This window comes from Brachyhypopomus gauderio, chromosome 12 (genome assembly GCF_052324685.1).
Source record: "Brachyhypopomus gauderio isolate BG-103 chromosome 12, BGAUD_0.2, whole genome shotgun sequence".
Lineage (NCBI taxonomy): Eukaryota > Metazoa > Chordata > Actinopteri > Gymnotiformes > Hypopomidae > Brachyhypopomus > Brachyhypopomus gauderio.
In genome coordinates, this window is record NC_135222.1 from 17,682,476 (window position 1) to 17,703,075 (window position 20,600).

Below are 20,600 nucleotides of genomic sequence, written 5' to 3' on the forward strand. Positions count from 1 at the left end.
AAAAATGGCAGAAGAGCTGCAGAACTGTTCAAATAAGTGACAAGAACTCAAATAGTGGATTTGGCAAATATCAGCAGAATCAGTTTCAGAATCTGCCCGTCTCTATGGCCAAACTCTGCTGACTGAGCCGGTACTTGGTCAGGATCCATATCTGTGGAGGATCTGTGATGTTCCAGTTTGTGCTCTCGCTCTGTTGTACAAAAGCACTGCAGTCTACTTTGGGCTTGGATTGGGTTCCCCCAGTGCACTACACACACTTCTACACAGGCTCAGCAGACATGGCTATATGTCCTCTGACAGAAACAGAAATCACAAATGCAATAATAAGCTTCCTTGTGTGTGTGTGTGTGTGTGTGCGTGTGTGTGTGTGTGTGTGTGTGTGTGTGTGTGTGTGTGTGTGTGTGTGTGTGTGTGTGTGTGTGTGTGTGTGTGTGTAATTGTGGAGTGTGGGAGGCATAATGTAGGCATTTTCACATCATCACTTATCTAACTGTTCTCTGTTGCTACTAAATGATGGTATTGCAGTGTTTCTTCCAAGCCTGCTGACTGTGCGAGATGTTCAGATTTATCATGTATTTCTGTAGCCCCGCTGGTCTAGGGCGGGGCTAAAGCACAGTGCTCAGATACACACAGTCAAACATGGGATGACACCAGTGGCCTGCTTTCAATGGGTAAACGTTTATCCCAATATTACTGTATAACTATAATATTCTCATCTCTTTAATGTAGCTTCAATCAGAGGGTCAGGGCTCATGAAGATTGAACAGGCTAACCTAGACATGCACAAAACACTAGCATGTATTACCTAACCTCTGCATGCTGAGTCTGTCTTAGTTCATGGGAAGGAGAGGAGAGATATTATACATGAACTTCACAAAGAATATTTGCCAGTATGTTGTGTGTGTTCCTGTGTTCGTGTTCGTGTGAGAGCGTGTAAAAGAAGAAGTATGAAAGATAGAGTTAAAAGAAAGAGAGAGTTAAAGACGTTTTTCCTGCTCTGCTGATTACAGGATGGGTAGAGCAGTAAGAGAAACCACACTCTCATGTTTCCTTCACACATGGGTTGTGAGAGCCCATCACCCTCAGCTTCATTCTTCACTGTGACCTATGAACAGGCCCAGTAGTCTGCACCATCTGCCAAGGCTTAGTCTTCCCTGTTTCTGGAGCTGTAGTCTTTCCTGTTTCTCGATCTGTAGTCTTCCTTGGTTCTGGAGCTGTAGTCTTCCATGCATGGAGCTGTGACAAGACAATGTCAAGGAACTTTGGGACAATGTTTGCTTTTAGCTTTGTGGGATGCAGAACTAATTGGAAGACATAAGATAAGAGCCACAAACCATGAACCAATTAATAGTTCCTAAATCTGAGGAAATGAAAGTGTTCTTTGATGACTACAAGAGAATTCTGATGGAGAGGTGAGATGGTAGAGAGGTGAGATGGTGGAGAGGTGAGATGGTGGAGAGGTGAGCTGGTGGAGAAGTGAGCTAGTGGAGAGGTGAGATGGAGGAGAGGTGAGATGGAGGAGAGGTGAGCTGGTGGAGAGGTGAGATGGTGGAGAGGTGAGCTGGTGGAGAGGTGAGATGGTGGAGAGGTGAGATGGTGGAGAAGTGAGCTGGTGGAGAGGTGAGATGGTGGAGAGGTGAGCTGGTGGAGAGGTGAGATGATGGAGAGGTGAGATGGTGGAGAAGTGAGCCGGTGGAGAGGTGAGATGGTGGAGAGGTGAGATGGTGGAGAGGTGAGCTGGTGGAGAGGTGAGTCGGTGGAGAGGTGAGCTGGTGGAGAGGTGAGCCAGTGGAAAGGTGGACTGGTGGAGAGGTGAGATGGTGGAGAGGTGAGCTGGTGGAGAGGTGAGCTGGTGGAGAGGTGAGATGGTGTAGAGGTGAGATGGTGGAGAAGTGAGCCGGTGGAGAGGTGAGATGGTGGAGAGGTGAGATGGTGGAGAGGTGAGTCGGTGGAGAGGTGAGCTGGTGGAGAGGTGAGCCAGTGGAAAGGTGGACTGGTGGAGAGGTGAGCTGGTGGAGAGGTGAGCTGGTGGAGAGGTGAGATGGTGTAGAGGTGAGATGGTGGAGAGGTGAGCTGGTGGAGAGGTGAGATGGTGTAGAGGTGAGATGGTGGAGAGGTGAGCTCTGGGTGTATCTGCTGAGAGTTCATCCACAGTGACACAGCTGCTTCGGAACTTCCATTATGTCCATGTTGTAGCTTGTTTCAGATGTCCTACTATACAATACTAAACTAGGAAAATCTGATCATGTTATTAGACACTCAGGTGAGAAATCTGTCTGTAGCATCAGGAGATGCTGAATTATCCACTTATATGCACGTTTCTGGTACAAATTAAATATAAAGTGATTAGGTTCATGTAGCCCTGGTGATTACTATAACGAACATTCATAGGTGTTAAGCTAATTAACTCCAATTATCTCATTCCCTTACACATAATTCTGATCTGTGCAAGTTTCAGGAGCTGATAATTCCATTACAGCACACCTACGGAAGCCCTGCTTATGACCCTGTGATCACTTTTCATTTTTGCTGCAAACTAGGGAAGGAGCAGGTCTTCCCCAGTACTCACACTGACTGGCGTTTAATAATGTTTTGCTCTGAACAGGTTTATGGAGGTGAGGTCATGGAGTATCTGAACACCTCCTTGGCTCCTGACTGGTGGTGGGCGACGCCTCCCGCCTATTACACCAGCACAGGAGCGTTGCTGGAAAATTGAAGCCCCTAAATAAATTTGTTCCTAAAGCAGGATTAGGCTCACCGTTCCTCCCTTTTAATGAGGCTGAGTCAATGGAGCATTGCGCCCACCTAAATCCTCACTGGTTTTCGCTGGAGCGATTAGTTCCCCCCTAAAAATCCTCCAGGCTATTAGTGCTGCTGGGCTGAGTGGTGGCAGGTCTTTGATGCGAGCGGAGGAGGTGGTGGCCAGCCGTTGAGAGCCTCTCCAAGCTCTCTGGCCTTCTCTCCGCCTGACTCAGGGCAATTCACAACCACAGTGCCCGGCTTTCTGCCCATTACACAGACGCACATTCACGCCTGCTGTGCCACGCCAGTGTACGTTTCGGCCCAAGCTGTTTGTCTTAAGTGCATGTTATCGTGCAGCTATACCGCTGTGCGGCACAGATATTAGCCAAGAGGAGAGATCCTAGATTGGGGTAATTGGCTTTACTCTTTCATGCTGTGTTATGAGTGCCATATCTCAAAACGTTTGAAGCAATCCATGCAAATGATGTGTTGGGGTTAAGACTTTTGAGAGGAAAATTGGCATGCATGTATCGTTTCGGAGGTTTGTTGTGCAAAACTACCAATTTTGGTTCCTATAAATTACTGTATGCTTCCTTTGCTTCTTATTTGTACATCTCTTTCTGTTCCAGCTGGCTGTTTCAGGGAGGATCGCCACAATTTGACATCGATGTTGGTGCAGCCGATCTCTGCTAGCCTGGCCAGAGAGCTGCTGGCTGCCCCTTCTGTAAGCCGCAGGAAACCCTGTGTCTCTATGGCAAAGCCACCCGCCTCAGGTTAGCATCAGACCAATGAACCCATGTACACTCAACACCTCAGTGAGCTTTAGTCTCACATGGGTCTCATAACATGGGCCCACCTCCATGTATTCTTTCCACAAAACATTACCTGTTGAAAAAATAATAGAATGAATGAGAATGCTTGTAAAATTACATCTCTTTCTTTGACCCAGTCATCACAATGGGTCAGGAATTCTACAATCAGAAAATAGCCACATTTAAACCTGCACAATATTAAATGATTATGATTGAAGGTTGTAGTACTCACTTTTTGGATAGCTACTAAATCAATACAGTTAATATTTATTCACAACCAGTATTGTCCAGTTCAGATATCTAATTCATATGGTAAACATTTCAAATAGAATTCTCAGTTGACTGTATTCTGCTGTATATTGTCTTTTGTATAGACAGTAATAATAGTCGTGGTCGGCAGAGTCTGTTATGTGAATATTAATTCAACACCATAAAGTTAGTCAGAGTCTGTTATGTGAATATTAATTCAACACCATAAAGTTAGTCAGAGTCTGTTATGTAAATATTAATTCAACACCATAAAGTTAGTCAGAGTCTGTTATGTAAATATTAATTCAACACCATAAAGTTAGTCAGAGTCTGTTATGTGAATATTAATTCAACACCATAAAGTTAGTCAGAGTCTGTTATGTAAATATTAATTCAACACCATAAAGTTAGTCAGTCTGTTATATAAATATTAATTCAACACCATAAAGTTAGTCAGAGTCTGTTATGTCAATATTAATTCAACACCATAAAGTTAGTCAGTCTGTTATGTAAATATTAATTCAACACCATAAAGTTAGTCAGAGTCTGTTATGTCAATATTAATTCAACACCATAAAGTTAGTCAGTCTGTTATGTAAATATTAATTCAACACCATAAAGTTAGTCAGAGTCTGTTATGTAAATATTAATTCAACACCATAAAGTTAGTCAGAGTCTGTTATGTAAATATTAATTCAACACCATAAAGTTAGTCAGAGTCTTGCTGTCACTGTGAAGGCTGGCGGTGCTTCCTGTGTAAAGTCTTCTGCTGAGTTTTGAAATGTTGTATAGGTTGTTCCCATGCTTATATATGCTTAAGCTGTTTGATTCTCTACTGTAGTTCCCTGGAGCATCTCTGAGAATCCCACCTGAACTCACTTGGGTTTCAAAGAGTACATAAAGTAGTCTATTCTGGGGCCTGGCTGATGACACCAGCCTTTTCTCATCTAACCAAAGTCGCACGTACCTCCAGCTATTCTGTTACGATGCTTCAGTTCTCCCAGGCTGAGCGTGGTATTTCTGCTGGCACTGGGACAGATCTCTTGTTTGGAACCGACCTCTCTTGTGATTAAATATGGGTTTTCCAGTAGATAATGTCCACAAAGAAAATGGATTGCATGAAGTGAAATAAAGTGATTTTAAATGAAAGCTTGCATAGTTATGGAGTCAAAGCTGTCGATGCTTAAGTGTCTCTTCTTCTCTGTATCTGTTGGTGAAAGTATAGAGCTATGTTATGCTTCAGGACTTATCTCTGTTGGTGACTGTGCTGTGAGTCTCTTGGTTGCTATGCAGTGAGTCTTGGTTGCTATGCTGTGAGTGTCTTGGTGACTAGAACCTGCATATTCCCTTCTGGCTCCTGATTGGCCTGCCTCCTCAGTAACCATCTCCATATGCCACTGGTCTTATTCCCCTGCAGACTGCTTGGTTTCAGTTTCCTCACAATCACAACAGAACTTAAGGTTCTGCAGGTTATGGCTACAATCTTACAGTGCATCACAATAAGTCACCACCCATTGGAGAAGCTGTCTGTTCGCCTGTTCCTGGTGATTCCTCTAAACATGAGAACACGGTGCTTTGACAAGGTCACCGTAGCTGGGCTTCCTGCCCAAGCGGTACTCCAGACCAGATCACATGCCGCAGACTCGTACATCCATCCACACACACTACTCTGCTTCTCTCTCTCTCTCTCTTTCTCCCTCCCTCACTCTTTGTCTCTCTTTCATTCCCAAGGTGCTGCCTCTTATGTGTTTAACTCGTTACTGATCACTAATCAGAAGTGGTATTCAGTGTAATTACATTGAAAGGGCCAAGCACACTCCGGAAAGGTTACTGTTCAAATGGAACAATGATTTTTAATCTGGCATTGAAAAATGTATTCAGAGTATAACACTAATTTGGTAGTTACAAAGTTTAACCCTGGTGACCTGCCTCAAAATTTTATCAGCTGTTTTAATATAATTTGTCCTAATGGTGTTCCAGTGTCTCAATAAAAGGCTCAGGGCCTGGCAATGTAACCTAGTTCTGCTGTTACTGTTACCATGACCACACCACCACCACACCATCACCGCACCACCACCACACAACCACCACACCACCACCACACCATCACCACACCATCACAACACAATCACCACACCATCACCGCACCACCACCACACCATCACAACACAATCACCACACCATCACCGCACCACCACCACACCATCACCACACCATCACAACACAATCACCACACCACCACCACACCATCACCGCACCACCACCACACAACCACCACACCACCACCACACCATCACCGCACCACCACCACACAACTACCACACCACCACCACACCATCACCACACCATCACAACACAATCACCACACCACCACCACACCATCACCGCACCACCACCACACAACCACCACACCACCACCACACCATCACCGCACCACCACCACACAACCACCACACCACCACCACACCATCACCACACCATCACAACACAATCACCACACCATCACCGCACCACCACCACACCATCACAACACAATCACCACACCATCACCGCACCACCACCACACCATCACCACACCATCACAACACAATCACCACACCACCACCACACCATCACCGCACCACCACCACACAACCACCACACCACCACCACACCATCACCGCACCACCACCACACAACCACCACACCACCACCACACCATCACCACACAACCACCACACCATCACCACACCACCACCGCACCATCACCGCACCACCACCACACAACCACCACACCATCACAACACAATCACCACACAATCACCACACCATCACCACACAATCACCACACCACCACCACACCATCACCGCACCACCACCACACAACCACCACACCACCACCACACCATCACCGCACCACCACCACACAACCACCACACCACCACCACACCATCACCACACAACCACCACACCATCACCACACCACCACCGCACCATCACCGCACCACCACCACACAACCACCACACCATCACAACACAATCACCACACAATCACCACACCATCACCACACAATCACCACACCATCACCACACCACCACCGCACCATCACCGCACCACCACCACACAACCACCACACCATCACAACACAATCACCGCACCACCACCGCACCACCACCACGCCACCACCACACCATCACCGCACCATCACCACACCATCACCACACAATCACCACACCATCACCGCACCACCACCGCACCATCACCGCACCACCACCGCACCATCACCGCACCATCACCGCACCACCACCGCACCATCACCGCACCATCACCACACCATCACCACACCACCACCACACCATCACCACACCACCACCACACCATCACCACACCATCACCACACCACCACCACACCATCACCACACAATCACCACACCATCACCACACCATCACCACACCACCACCACACCATCACCACACAATCACCACACCATCACCACACCATCACCACACAATCACCACACCACCACCACACCACACACCACACCACCACCACACCATCACAACACCATCACCACACCACCACCACACCACCATCACACCACACACCACACCATCACCACACCAACACCACACCACCACCACACCACCACCACACCATCACCACACTATCACCACACCACCACCACACCATCACCACACCACCACCACACCATCACCACACCACCACCACACCATCACCTCACAATCACCGCACCATCGCCGCACCACCGCCGCACCATCACCACACCACCAACACACCACACACCACACCACCACCACACCATCACCACACCATCACCACACCACCACCACACACCACACCACCACCACACCATCACCACACCATCACAACACCATCACCACACCACCACCACACCACCAACACACCATCACCACACCATCACAACACCATCACCACACCACCACCACACCACCAACACACCACACACCACACCGTCACCACACCATCACCACATCACCACCACACCACCACCACACCACACACCACACCATCATCACACCACCACCACACCACCAACACACAATCACCACAGAATGTCTGCTTGCCTCCAGAGGCTGTAATTCGGTAGAGAAAGAGTCTGTGTGATGTATGACAGGACGTGTTGTAAAACTGGTGCTGTGGAGTGGACATGCTGGCATCACCCAGCAACCTCTCTCTCTCTCTCTCCCTCTCTCTCTCTCTATCTCTCTCTCTCTCTCTCTCTCTCCATCCTGCTGTCATCAGTGTGTGATGCTGAGTGATGAAGGATGTCACAAACACACACACACACACACACACACCTATGTAGAAAGTGGGCACTTTTGAGCTAATAACACTTAATCATGCATGCTTGAAAAACTCAAACTCTTGTTTTTACACACACATACACACACACACACACACACACACACATCCGTAACTCATGCAAGCCCTCTTCTGGTTGTGTGTCTGTGCCAGGAAGCATCTGCATGGGGTTTTAATAGAGGATATTAAGCTCTAATTCCTGCTATTGAGCACAAATCCCCTCTTATCTTTGCATCTTCACCCCGGAGATCCTTCTGGGACTGCAGTGCACACGCTGCGTCTTGATAGACAGTGAAGGATTTTCGGCTCCTGCGACAGAATGAAAGGTGTGTGGGCTTTAAGGTGAATCCCTCGCCCAGGTTCTAGTGGAAAAGTTAAAGACTCCAGGTATTGGGATGATTATAACTCAGCCCACTGTTGTTTTGGATGAGAATGCGTTTAATTGGACTTCGGAGAAACCTCTGAGGGCACCGACCAAGTTGTTTGTGGGCGTCTGTGTGTGTGTGTGTGTGTGTGTGTGTGTGTGTGTGTGTGTGTGTGTGTGTGTGTGTGTGTGTGTGTGTGTGTGCATGTAAGACAGACTGGAAAAACAAAATGATAAGCACTGATGGAGCATGGCTTTGATACTGAACCCTAAAGGGCCAAAATCATTTTTGTTTACTGAATGTTTAAGAATAATGTGCTACATATCTACAGCAACACTCATAGGTACATATAAAGAAACAAAAATAGTGTGTATGTTTGTGTGTGTGTGTGTGTGTGTGTGTGTGTGTGTGTGTGTGTGTGTGTGTGTGTGTGTGTGTCTGCATACCTGAGTGCAGATAACTGACTGGTACATGACATCATAACATCACTAGTCAGTGCACAGGGACCAATGTTGAAAAGATACCTGGACCAGTGACACAAGCATCATGGCCAGTGTTCTGAGTGTAGTAGCTGACCCTGGACCAGTGACACAAGCATCATGGCCAGTGTTCTGAGTGTAGTAGCTGACCCTGGACCAGTGACACAAGTATCATGGCCAGTGTTCTGAGTGTACTAGCTGACCGTGGACCAGTGACACAAGTATCATGGCCAGTGTTCTGAGTGTACTAGCTGACCCTGGACCACACAGCGCTCCCCATCCTACAGTTTCCCAGCCATGAATGTGATGGTCTGGGCCAAAGCCTCCACTGGCTTCCATTTACAGGTTCCAGTGCTGAAGAGACAGTAATCTGTGCTGTATTGATTGGGCCAAGCACTGACCACTCCAGAGGTTTGAAATAATTTGTTTCTCTCTGTCCACGCACTCTCTTTTAATTCCCCTTCAATTAAGGCTTTTACTCTATTGCTGCTGTGTGTTCTAATATCGGTCCCTCCGCACCGTGGAGAGGAGACACTGGAGAACATAAGACCTATCACAAGAGCCCCTGAGACACAGCCCGGATCAGAACCCGGTCCGTGGGTTCCGCACGTCATTGGCCAGGTCTAGTGTGCCGCTGCATGCGGTCGAATACGAATGTGTTTGGGTTTATTCGTTACTGTGCACAGGGGTTTTTTTTTTTTTTTGGTTTAGTGCCAGTGAGCATCATGCATCCAGGTCTAATCTCACCCTTATTCACCGTAGAGAAAAGCAATTGCAGGGAGAAAGGCCCAAACGAATTGGTATTTCTGTGAACGCATGCTGCCTGCCACGTCAGCCCCACTCCCCGAGCTGCTCACATGAATGCCATAAGTATAATAAATTGCCTGTGCAATTACAGCTCTCGAGCAGAGATGCAGTACAGAATAGCTTTATCGAAACCCCTTTAATTATAGTGGTATTGATTGGTGAGAGCAGGTAGTTTGGTCTGTAATGGGAGTCACGATCACTGCTCCTTCCCGCCATTCCTGTTAATAAACCATGTGGGAACGAGAGCGACCAGACAACTGACTGACCTCTGACCTCTGATTCACAGACTAATGGCTTTCATTATCCGGTAAAGCCATTAAACAATACTGGTTCAAACAGAGCAAGGGGATCATTGTATTTCCACATCTCATCTACGCTGTTTTATATATACACACACACACACCCACACACATACAGACACACCACTGAATTTAATGATGGTTCTCCACATGTCCACTTCCTCCTCAAGAGTCAACAGAAGGCACCACGAGTCAGTGCAAGAACAGCTGCGTCAGAAGGTCTGCTAAGCCAATCAAATATGGGCCATTAAAGCTTGCAGTAGTGCAGTAAGCAGCATCTTCACTGAAGTGAAACTTCACCACAGCCATGTGCACACGTGCTGCACGCCCCAGGCTGCGACCGACTCCCTTCAGCAGCTCATATATATTCAGCTCCTTACCCAGAGTCATTAGTGCTGTTGTTAGATGTGATAAATGGATCTTGTGGTGGTGTGGAGATCACGGGTGCTGTGTGAGAGGAGTGACTCCACCACTGCTCCATCACTGCTCCATCACTGCTCCATCACTGCTTGATCAGTTCTCCACCACTTCTCCATCACTGTTCCACCACAGCTCCACCACAGCTCCACCACTGCTCCATCACTACTCCATCACTGTTCCACCACTACTCCATCACTGCTCCATCACTGTTCCACCACTACTCCATCACTGCTCCATCACTACTCCACCACTGCTCCATCACTGCTCCATCACTGCTCCACCACTGCTCCATCACTACTCCATCACTACTCCATCACTGTTCCACCACTACTCCATCACTACTCCATCACTGCTCCACCACTGCTCCATCACTGCTCCATCACTGCTCCACCATTGCTCCACCACTGCTCCATCACTACTCCATTACTGTTCCACCACAGCTCCACCACTGCTCCATCACTACTCCATCACTGTTCCACCACTACTCCATCACTGCTCCATCACTGCTCCATCACTACTCCATCACTACTCCACCACTGTTCCACCACTACTCCATCACTGCTCCATCACTGCTCCATCACTACTCCATCACTACTCCACCACTGTTCCACCACTACTCCATCACTGTTCCACCACTACTCCATCACTACTCCATCACTACTCCACCACTGTTCCACCACTACTCCATCACTGTTCCACCACTGCTCCATCACTACTCCATCACTGCTCCATCACTACTCCATCACTGTTCCACCACTACTCCATCACTGCTCCATCACTGCTCCACCATTGCTCCACCACTGCTCCATCACTACTCCATTACTGTTCCACCACAGCTCCACCACTGTTCCACCACTACTCCATCACTGTTCCACCACTACTCCATCACTACTCCATCACTACTCCACCACTGTTCCACCACTACTCCATCACTGTTCCACCACTACTCCATCACTACTCCATCACTACTCCACCACTGTTCCACCACTACTCCATCACTGTTCCACCACTGCTCCATCACTACTCCATCACTGCTCCATCACTACTCCATCACTGCTCCACCACTGCTCCATCACTGCTCCATCACTGCTCCACCATTGCTCCACCACTGCTCCATCACTACTCCATTACTGTTCCACCACAGCTCCACCACTGCTCCATCACTACTCCATCACTGTTCCACCACTACTCCATCACTGCTCCATCACTGCTCCATCACTACTCCATCACTACTCCACCACTGTTCCACCACTACTCCATCACTGCTCCATCACTGCTCCATCACTACTCCATCACTACTCCACCACTGTTCCACCACTACTCCATCACTGTTCCACCACTACTCCATCACTACTCCATCACTACTCCACCACTGTTCCACCACTACTCCATCACTGTTCCACCACTGCTCCATCACTACTCCATCACTGCTCCATCACTACTCCACCACTGTTCCACCACTACTCCATCACTGTTCCACCACTGCTCCATCACTACTCCATCACTGCTCCATCACTACTCCATCACTGTTCCACCACTGCTCCACCACTGCTCCATCACTTCAGCCTTCAGCAGTGCTGGTGTGCTGCACCCACATCCTCTCTGCCTCTCTGACTTCATCTTTATTTCCCTCTGATATCTACATGTGATGTGGCTAATGGAGGAGGCAGAGAATATTTAGTGATCCACAAGGAAAACACATCTGTCTGTGTGTGGGGCCCTCATGAAAACACATCTGTCTGTGTGTGGGGCCCTCATGAAAATACATCTGTCTGTGTGTGGGGCCCTCATGAAAACACATCTGTCTGTGTGTGGGGCCCTCATGAAAATACATCTGTCTGTGTGTGGGGCCCTCATGAAAACACATCTGTCTGTGTGTGGGGCCCTCAAGAAAACACATCTGTCTGTGTGTGGGGCCCTCATGAAAACACATCTGTCTGTGTGTGGGGCCCTCATGAAAACACATCTGTCTGTGTGTGGGGCCCTCATGAAAACACATCTGTCTGTGTTTGGGGGCCCTCATGAAAACACATCTGTCTGTGTGTGGGGGGCCCTCAAGAAAACACATCTGTCTGTGTGTAGGGGCCCTCATGAAAACCCATCTGTCTGTGTGTGGGGCCCTCATGAAAACACATCTGTCTGTGTGTGGGGCCCTCATGAAAACACATCTGTCTGTGTTTGGGGGCCCTCATGAAAACACATCTGTCTGTATGTGGGGGGCCCTCATGAAAACACATCTGTCTGTGTGTGGGGGGCCCTCATGAAAACACATCTGTCTGTGTGTGGGGCCCTCATGAAAACATATCTGTCTGTGTTTGGGGGCCCTCATGAAAACACATCTGTCTGTATGTGGGGGGCCCTCATGAAAACACATCTGTCTGTGTGTGGGGGGCCCTCATGAAAACACATCTGTCTGTGTGCAGGGGCCCTCATGAAACACAATATTCAATTTCTCTTCACCCCAAACCTGGAGACAATTCAGGGTCCCTCAGCCAACCTGCTGTTTGAAATTGTCCTTTCACACACACACACACACACACACACACACACACACACACACACACACACACACACACACACACACACACACACACACTTCCTGGTGCAGTGGGATCCACAATGAATTATTTACTTTAATCTGTTGGGATATCATCTAGATTAATATTTGCCCCTGGACTCTTTACTGTATAATTGCCAAGACCCTAAGCAGGGGTGAGAGTGCTCTCCCTCTGTTACGGCTGCTACCTGCTCATTTCCCTGATGAACCCGCCGGTGTGGAACACGTGCTGGGTGCATTGGAGCACCCAGAGGGAGTTTGATTTTCTTTCCCATCACCAGGAGGAGGGGGGAGGGGCTGTGTTAGGGCTGGCGTGTCAGATCACAAGTGGGTGTGCTTGAGCGCGGCTGTAGACAGAGGTGGGGGGCGGGGGGGGGGGGGGGTTTCAATTGTGTAAATGACTTCCTCTAGAGATAAGACCTTCCTGTGGCTTTGTTTGTGCAAAGCTTTGAAAAATCAAATGTTATTTGTAAATGTTATATTAGTCTCTCTCTCTCTCTCCTTCTCTCTTTTCTTTCACATTCTGTCTCTCACTTTGTGCAGTAAGCCATAGATTCATTTTTTTATTCTTTGTGCAACAGTGCAGTCTTGTGTCAAACCTGTAAATAATTCAATAAATATAACATTTAATTTCTTTTCTTTTCTCAGAACGGAAGATTATAAAACTAAGTATTGCATCCCAGACATCATACCAAAGAGTGCACAACGTCATTGGCTACATGAAAGGGAAGACTGACCCAGGTGTGATATCTTACGTACAACACCTCTATGTTAACGGAAAAGAGAAATGTATTTACTTATACTACCTCCACCTTGACCAAAATGACAGGTTAGTTATATATTACTTAAATCACCTGCTTTAATTATCTTTAAAGGAAAGATTGCAAACACACAGATGAAGTTATTTTCTGTGTTGTGTCTATGTATGGAGACAGTTTATAACACTGAACATACATGTTTACGATTATACAGGAAAAGGTCACCCGAAGTAACACTACTAATGTGAAGAATCATTGCACTTTTGCTGGCCTGATTCAGTTCAGAACTTCTCACTGGGTCAAGGGTACAGCTTAAGGACTTATTCTCAGATTTTCTGCACAGTCTTGTACCTATTTTGAGCCTTTTTGGCCGAGTGAGAGTGAGGCGGTGTGTTATACAAAGAGCCCCAGTGCTGAGGCAGACTCTCTCATCTGGGCTATGATAAACAGCTCCCTTAAAACAATGGCTGACACCGGTGTCCACATGCAGGTCACCCGACTGCTGAAAATAGCCATTTAATTACTGACCTGTGGTTGCCCTCTTTGAATGATTTAATCGTTTTCTGTGATGCGGGGGACGTTTTTAATCTTCCTCTTCCTCCTTAGGTTTAAAGCCCATGTGGATTTATATCTTGAGATTTACTGTAGCTTTTTACACTGTAAATGTGCTGTAACTGGGACTTTGTTATGAACTGTTGTCCTAAATATCCTCTATATATGTCCACTGACTTCCCAGCAAATGATTACTTCAACGTATTCTTAGATTTCTTGTTCCTGTTCAATGATTGCTGGAATTCCATTAACGTCCCTAAAATGTCCCAACCAAACATTATGAGATGCGAGTTAAAACATTTCTCACTTATTGGTTTTGATGTCTTGGCTGTCACTGTGAGGCAGGTCTTGTGTAATGCTCACCACCGCTCGCCTTGATGAAGCTTAACGCCTGCAGCTAAAGCCTCAGAAAGTTATCAGCTCTTTGTGTGTGTGTGTGTGTATTTGTGTGGGTTTGTGATGGGTGTTTGTTTCTGTGTGAGTGTTTGTCTATGTGGGTTTGTGATGGGTGTTTGTTTCTGTGTGAGTGTTTGTCTATGTGGGTTTGTGATGGGTGTTTGTTTCTGTGTGAGTGTTTGTCTATGTGGGTTTGTGATGGGTGTTTGTTTCTGTGTGAGTGTTTGTCTATGTGGGTTTGTGATGAGTGTTTGTTTCTGTGTGAGTGTTTGTCTATGTGGGTTTGTGATGGGTGTTTGTTTCTGTGTGAGTGTTTGTCTATGCGGGTTTGTGATGGGTGTTTGTTTCTGTGTGAGTGTTTGTCTATGTGGGTTTGTGATCTGTGTTTGTTTGTGACTGCGTGTCCTTGGTTTCGCCCCCGCCATGCAGATCGATATGTGCTGGTTGGCAGTCGCCATGGTAGCTGGTATGAGGGTGTTCTGGCGGACTGGAGAAGCAGCGCTGCAGTCGTGACTCAGATCATCGCCTCCGTGGCAACTCAGACCCACACTGGCTGGCAACCGGACCGTACCATTGTCTTCTCCTCATGGGGGGGCACGGCAATGGGCAACATCGGCTCCTTTGAATGGGGCGAGGTAATATGGAAAAACTCCTTCTCTAGTTTTAGAAAAGACTAGAAAAGATTTAGAAAAGATTTGACCCTGTGTTTGACCCTGTGTATATGCAGAGTAACATGTGGTGAGGAGGCAGGTGTGTCTCCTGAGAATGAGGAACATACCAGATCAGTAGACATGGTAAACTTGTGTGAAGAGGAGGTCATTTAAGAGGAGGTTAGGGTTTACCTGAGGCTTCTAGTGCTTTCGTTGTTTTAGTAACCAAAGGTTGAAAAAAGCAAATGATGACATCCAAACACAGCTAACAGGAGAATATACTGCCCTCTGAACACCCGAAGAGAGGGTCAGTGACCTCTGACAGATGGGAGAGAGGGTCAGGGCCTGCGATTGATTGGTTCTTGAAAGCAGTTTCAGTATCTGTGATCAGTACTGAGCAATGATTATGTATCTATCTGCCATGCTAACAGAGTGAGAGTTATAGTAGTGATGATGACCAGACTCATGGTGATGACATCATCAGCTGCCTCACCGTAAACGTTAAAGACTTCTGCTCCTTTCACTGACCTGGTCCACTGTGCTTCCAGGAGAACCGTGTGGTTCTGGCGAGCAGGGCGGTGGCCTACGTCAGCGTCCGCAGCCCGGTGAGCACACGGGGGCCCCAAACCACCGCCTCCCCCTCCCTCTTCCAGCTGGCCTCTGACATTCACAAGGTAAAGAGCAGCACAGCCCCCACCTTCCATTTTACAGTGACATGCAGACCACTGAAACATCAGCGCAATAAAGAGCGGTCTGGAACCGAGCAAAAAAACCCAAAAACAAAACAACAACATGCTGTGTATATTTGTTTACTGTTTCAATAACATTTTAAAACTCAAACTTTGGGGTCAGTGCTGGGTGAATAGCAGTTAAGACTTCAGTAAGTAGCTGTGTAAACAACTATATAATACATTTCTACTTAAAGCTTGTGTGAGAAACAGACTTTTCCTTGCATTTCTGTCATTGTCAAAACTTGTATATTCATACCTTGTGCTTCAGTCGTCAAAAAGGTTAACCTATTCAAATATTGCCAGTGTATTCCTTCTCTAATAAGCCTGTGGATCAGCAGGGGTGTTCAGTCCAGAGAGGGCCAGAGTATGTCTTCTAATGACAGGATGCCCTATTATTTCCACACAAGCAATAATCCTCTTTATTAACCTAAATGCCAGTCCACCTGTGACATTTTACAGTAATAAAGGGGGTCCTGACCCACTCGGCAGGCATGATGTAACTCTCTTATGCAAAAGATCAACTTCAGAGCGAATAATGGCCGTAGTTATTTTCCCTCTTCACTTAAATCTGGCTGATGCAGTGTTTGATTTCGTTTGGAAAAGCAGAAAAATTCTTAAGGCAAAGTTTTGTAGACCAAAAAAAAATTAAAGATCTGAGATGCTTTAAAAACAGTGAGCTGTTTGATGATTGAAAATGTCCAGGGAATGCTGTTATGATGAACGGGAGATCTAGGCACTTGATGTCTTCCACGTGGTAACGAAAGGATGGGCAATAAATTCCAGCCTTAAGTTCATGATGTTCCTACTCTGAGTCTGTAATCTGGGTTCCATACGATCACTACTTTTCAGCTCCCATCTAAGCAAGTTTGAAAGAGAAGCTCCTCTATCAGCAGAAGATCAGTCAGAATGACATACAGGATGTTCAAGAGCAGATCTTGTTCTATATGTGATGCACTAGTTCATCTTCTTCTACCCTCTCAAAAGTCAAAGTCAGACAGGCACTGCGGTCTTTACACTGTAATGCAGAAGTGGGGATGTACTGTAGATGCTCTTTGGTGTTGGCATGTGAAACTGGAAAGGAAGTGCAGTCACTGGTTTTAAAATGACCGATGAGGTTTATGATGTTCCTAGCCTTAAACTGTTCAAATGTAGGTATGATGACCACAGTTGTGGTCTTGAAGTATATTTTGATCAAATGAGGTCAGTGTGGATTGATGTCAACTATTCCATGTGTCATGTGAAGCAAATAAGTGGGAGGGCGGGTAGGCGGGCCGGTGGGAGGGCGGGTAGGCAGGTAGGCGGGTAGGCGGGCCGGTGGGAGGGCAGGTAGGTGGGTAGGCGGGCCGGTGGGAGGGCGGGTTTTAGGCGAGCCGGTGGGAGGGCGGGTAGGCAGGTAGGTGGGTAGGCGGGCCGGTGGGAGGGCAGGTAGGTGGGTAGGCGGGCCGGTGGGAGGGCGGGTAGGCTGGTCGGTGGGAGGGCGGGCCGGTGGGAGGGCGTGTAGGCGGGCCGGTGGGAGGGCAGGTAGGTGGGTAGGCAGGCCGGTGGCAGGGGTAGGTGGGCCGGACTCTAGCTAACATCCTGCACACTGAAGTGGAAGGTCATCATGGAGGAGGTCGTCCTGTCTGACAGTTGTTACATGTTCACACTATGCCACTCCTGACAACAATAAATAATTCCTGGCAGAGAGACAAGGCTGCATACCCCAGTGCAATGATAACAGGACGTAGGAGAGTTATATTGCTGGTGTAGTTATGTGATATTTATATACATTCATACAGTTCTTTATGTGCTTTCATGTAGGTGGGACTGGCCTAATGGTGGCTGGGACCAACTTAATTAGTGGGTATCGTGATGGCAGCACTGCCTCTCCAGTTAACACAATGTAAAATAAATGAGTCTCAAAATTAATCAATTTGTGTCTACCACAGATTTCAGTCACAATGCTTCCTATTGTAGACTTTGGAGAGTAAACTAATGAAAACAGCAAACAGCATGTTTGTAAGGCCATCCTGCCATCTGCAGCTGGAAAAAATGTTCATGGACAACCACAAACCAGTTTGTCAATTCTCAGTCCCTGAACGATATCAGTTTCCATGGATCACTGGTGCAAAGACCCATGCGTAACCCTTCTGTGCAAGAGACGCAAAATTCCCTCATTAGCATTCGAATTAAATGGAATAACATTCGATCAACAGTGTGGTCTGCTTCTGACTGTCTGGTCTGCTTCTGACTGTCTGGTCTGCTTCAATAAGGTCTGCTTCTGTCTTCGGTGATGTCAGATTCTGTAAATTAAATTTAAAAAGGGGAAATAAATGTTTTCATTTCTTAAATATTCTGTTTGCAGTCACAATGATAATGAGACAACCCCAGACTGAAGATGTGTGTGTTCTTGTACAATAATGCTGTGTAATCAGTTTATCACATTTTAGCCCTCTGCTGCAGGTTGCTAGTCTTGGTGTGAATTAAAATGGCATAAATGCAGAAAGCTTTAGGACTGCTTAACTGAATAAAGAATGGTAATAAAAACACAGTCATATGAGAAAGTGGCTTCAGTTCAGTGCACCTCCTGTCAGTGTTCCTCACTCAGACATTTGGCTAAATCTGTAACTGGAAAACTTCAGAATAGAGCTCACCAAGTTGGAGCTCAAACCAGCACTTTTGACACTTTGTGGGTGTCGACACAGTAGCACTCCAAGCCTTCGCATTATGGCGTCTTTGTTTGTGTTCACGTCTCAGGTTTTCAGTTAGCCTTAATTGGATTTGCAGCTGAGATAGACTGTTCAGACTGCTGCCACTTCAGACATGCTTTGATTTTTTTTTTTTTTGGAACTTTTCACGCAGAACTTTACGAGGCATCAGGTATCCTCATCAGTCTCAATATTCTAAAACAGTTTAACTATAATTCACACCCTTGCTATGATTGTAATATTTTCCACTTATCTTGCTTTGCAGCTGTCTTCAGAATAGAGATACCATTGCTATGATGCTCCGAATGGGTGCTTTGGAACCAATTATAATAAAACAGATACTTCTTTAGGGATTATGGAGTACAGCATACAAACTAAATGGAGAGACTTTTCATGGTTTAATTGGGTAGTGCTGGAGCAGTGCATGTGCCCTTGGTGTATTTTAAAACTGAATCTCGAATCTGAGGATTGCTCAGTGGCTAAAACCTGAAAGGAGAACAATGTTATCTTTATTTTTCTTCTTCTAAAATAGAAACCTTTCATTTGGTTGGGAAGGTTCATCTGTTTTATATTGTACTCCCAGCACCTGCTACAGTCTTCCCACATAGCTCAGGAAGATATTAGGTACGCTCTTCTTTTACATGTGTATTACCACCGCTGCCCTTTAACTGACCAATTATTTTAGTTTTTCCGAATCTAGTTTGTTTGCATTCACATTTGTAATCATACCAAGACTGATGCGTATTAAACTGGACCTCTGGTACTGTGAAAAGTCCAGAGACAACCCCTTCTTTCATTTATTTCCAGTTAAACAGGCAACATTAACACTTGAAACATGTATTTACAAGAAACTTACTAAGCTGTTTGACATCTGTCGGGATTTAAATTGTCCGCGCTTGACTTTTGTGCCATCCTCATAACCCTAAAATCCTAATTTACTGCTGTGTCTTCCAAAAAAATAGAGCTCCTAAAGGAGTCTGTGGTGAAACAGACTGAGACGCAGGTAGGATCCATCAGCAACAATCTTACATTGGCAGGGATCAACATTCTGAGATGGGTTAAGGACAATACAGAGAGAAATAAAATAGTGATATATGGCAAGATGGTGGCAGTAGAAGTGTAGAAGACACAGGATCCACCTGCCCGAGGACTGTGAGGATCCAGATGGAGCATTTCTGGAATGTAGCTCCATGTGGAGATCCTGTGTAGACATCGATGTGCTTTGGCCTTGGTGGAAGACAAGGCCTTTGAACAATGTATCATAGATAAACGTTTGACTGTTCCCAATAACTCTCCTGGCATCTACTGCAGCCACTCCTGAATCTCACCTAACCAAACAGAGGGCTGGAGGCCTAACAGGAGACCTAACATGCACTAACAGGGTTGTATCTGTAGAGGCGTTTGGCATTCTCGGCCCAGGGTAGGAACTCTAGTCATCCTGTGCAGTGCTGCTATATGAATGGAGGAACCACCCAGTTTGTTACTCAACATGCTTCACTTTTTGATCGAACTGCAGATGGTAACCCCAATGGTAGGCTTACCAACACCTGCAACAACTTAAAGGCAAACCAAATGTAAGAGGTGAATTGGATGAAATGGATAATGAATACCCCGAATACCTCACTGAAAAGCACTTCTGCCATTTCTAGTGCTCATCAGCTACAAGAATGACTGTTGCCTTAAGTCGGGGTAAATCAGTGATAGTTAACATGAATGTGTGGCCATGGTCTATGGGACACTGATAGTGGACCCATAACCCTGCAGGTAGCCA

At 46.5% G+C, this 20,600-nt stretch overlaps 1 protein-coding gene across 5 annotated transcripts in view; it reads left to right on the plus strand.

Moving 5' to 3' along the window:
• naaladl2 (N-acetylated alpha-linked acidic dipeptidase like 2) overlaps positions 1–20,600 on the plus strand; it is a 177,677-nt gene that overhangs the window by 103,264 nt on the left and 53,813 nt on the right. For all 5 annotated transcript variants that reach the window (XM_077023405.1, XM_077023403.1, XM_077023404.1 and 2 more), the window contains 4 exons: positions 3,372–3,515; positions 13,704–13,796; positions 15,191–15,396; positions 15,960–16,085. In XM_077023405.1, coding sequence (XP_076879520.1) covers positions 3,372–3,515; positions 13,704–13,796; positions 15,191–15,396; positions 15,960–16,085 — 569 coding nt within the window. The remainder of the gene's footprint in view (positions 1–3,371; positions 3,516–13,703; positions 13,797–15,190; positions 15,397–15,959; positions 16,086–20,600) is intronic.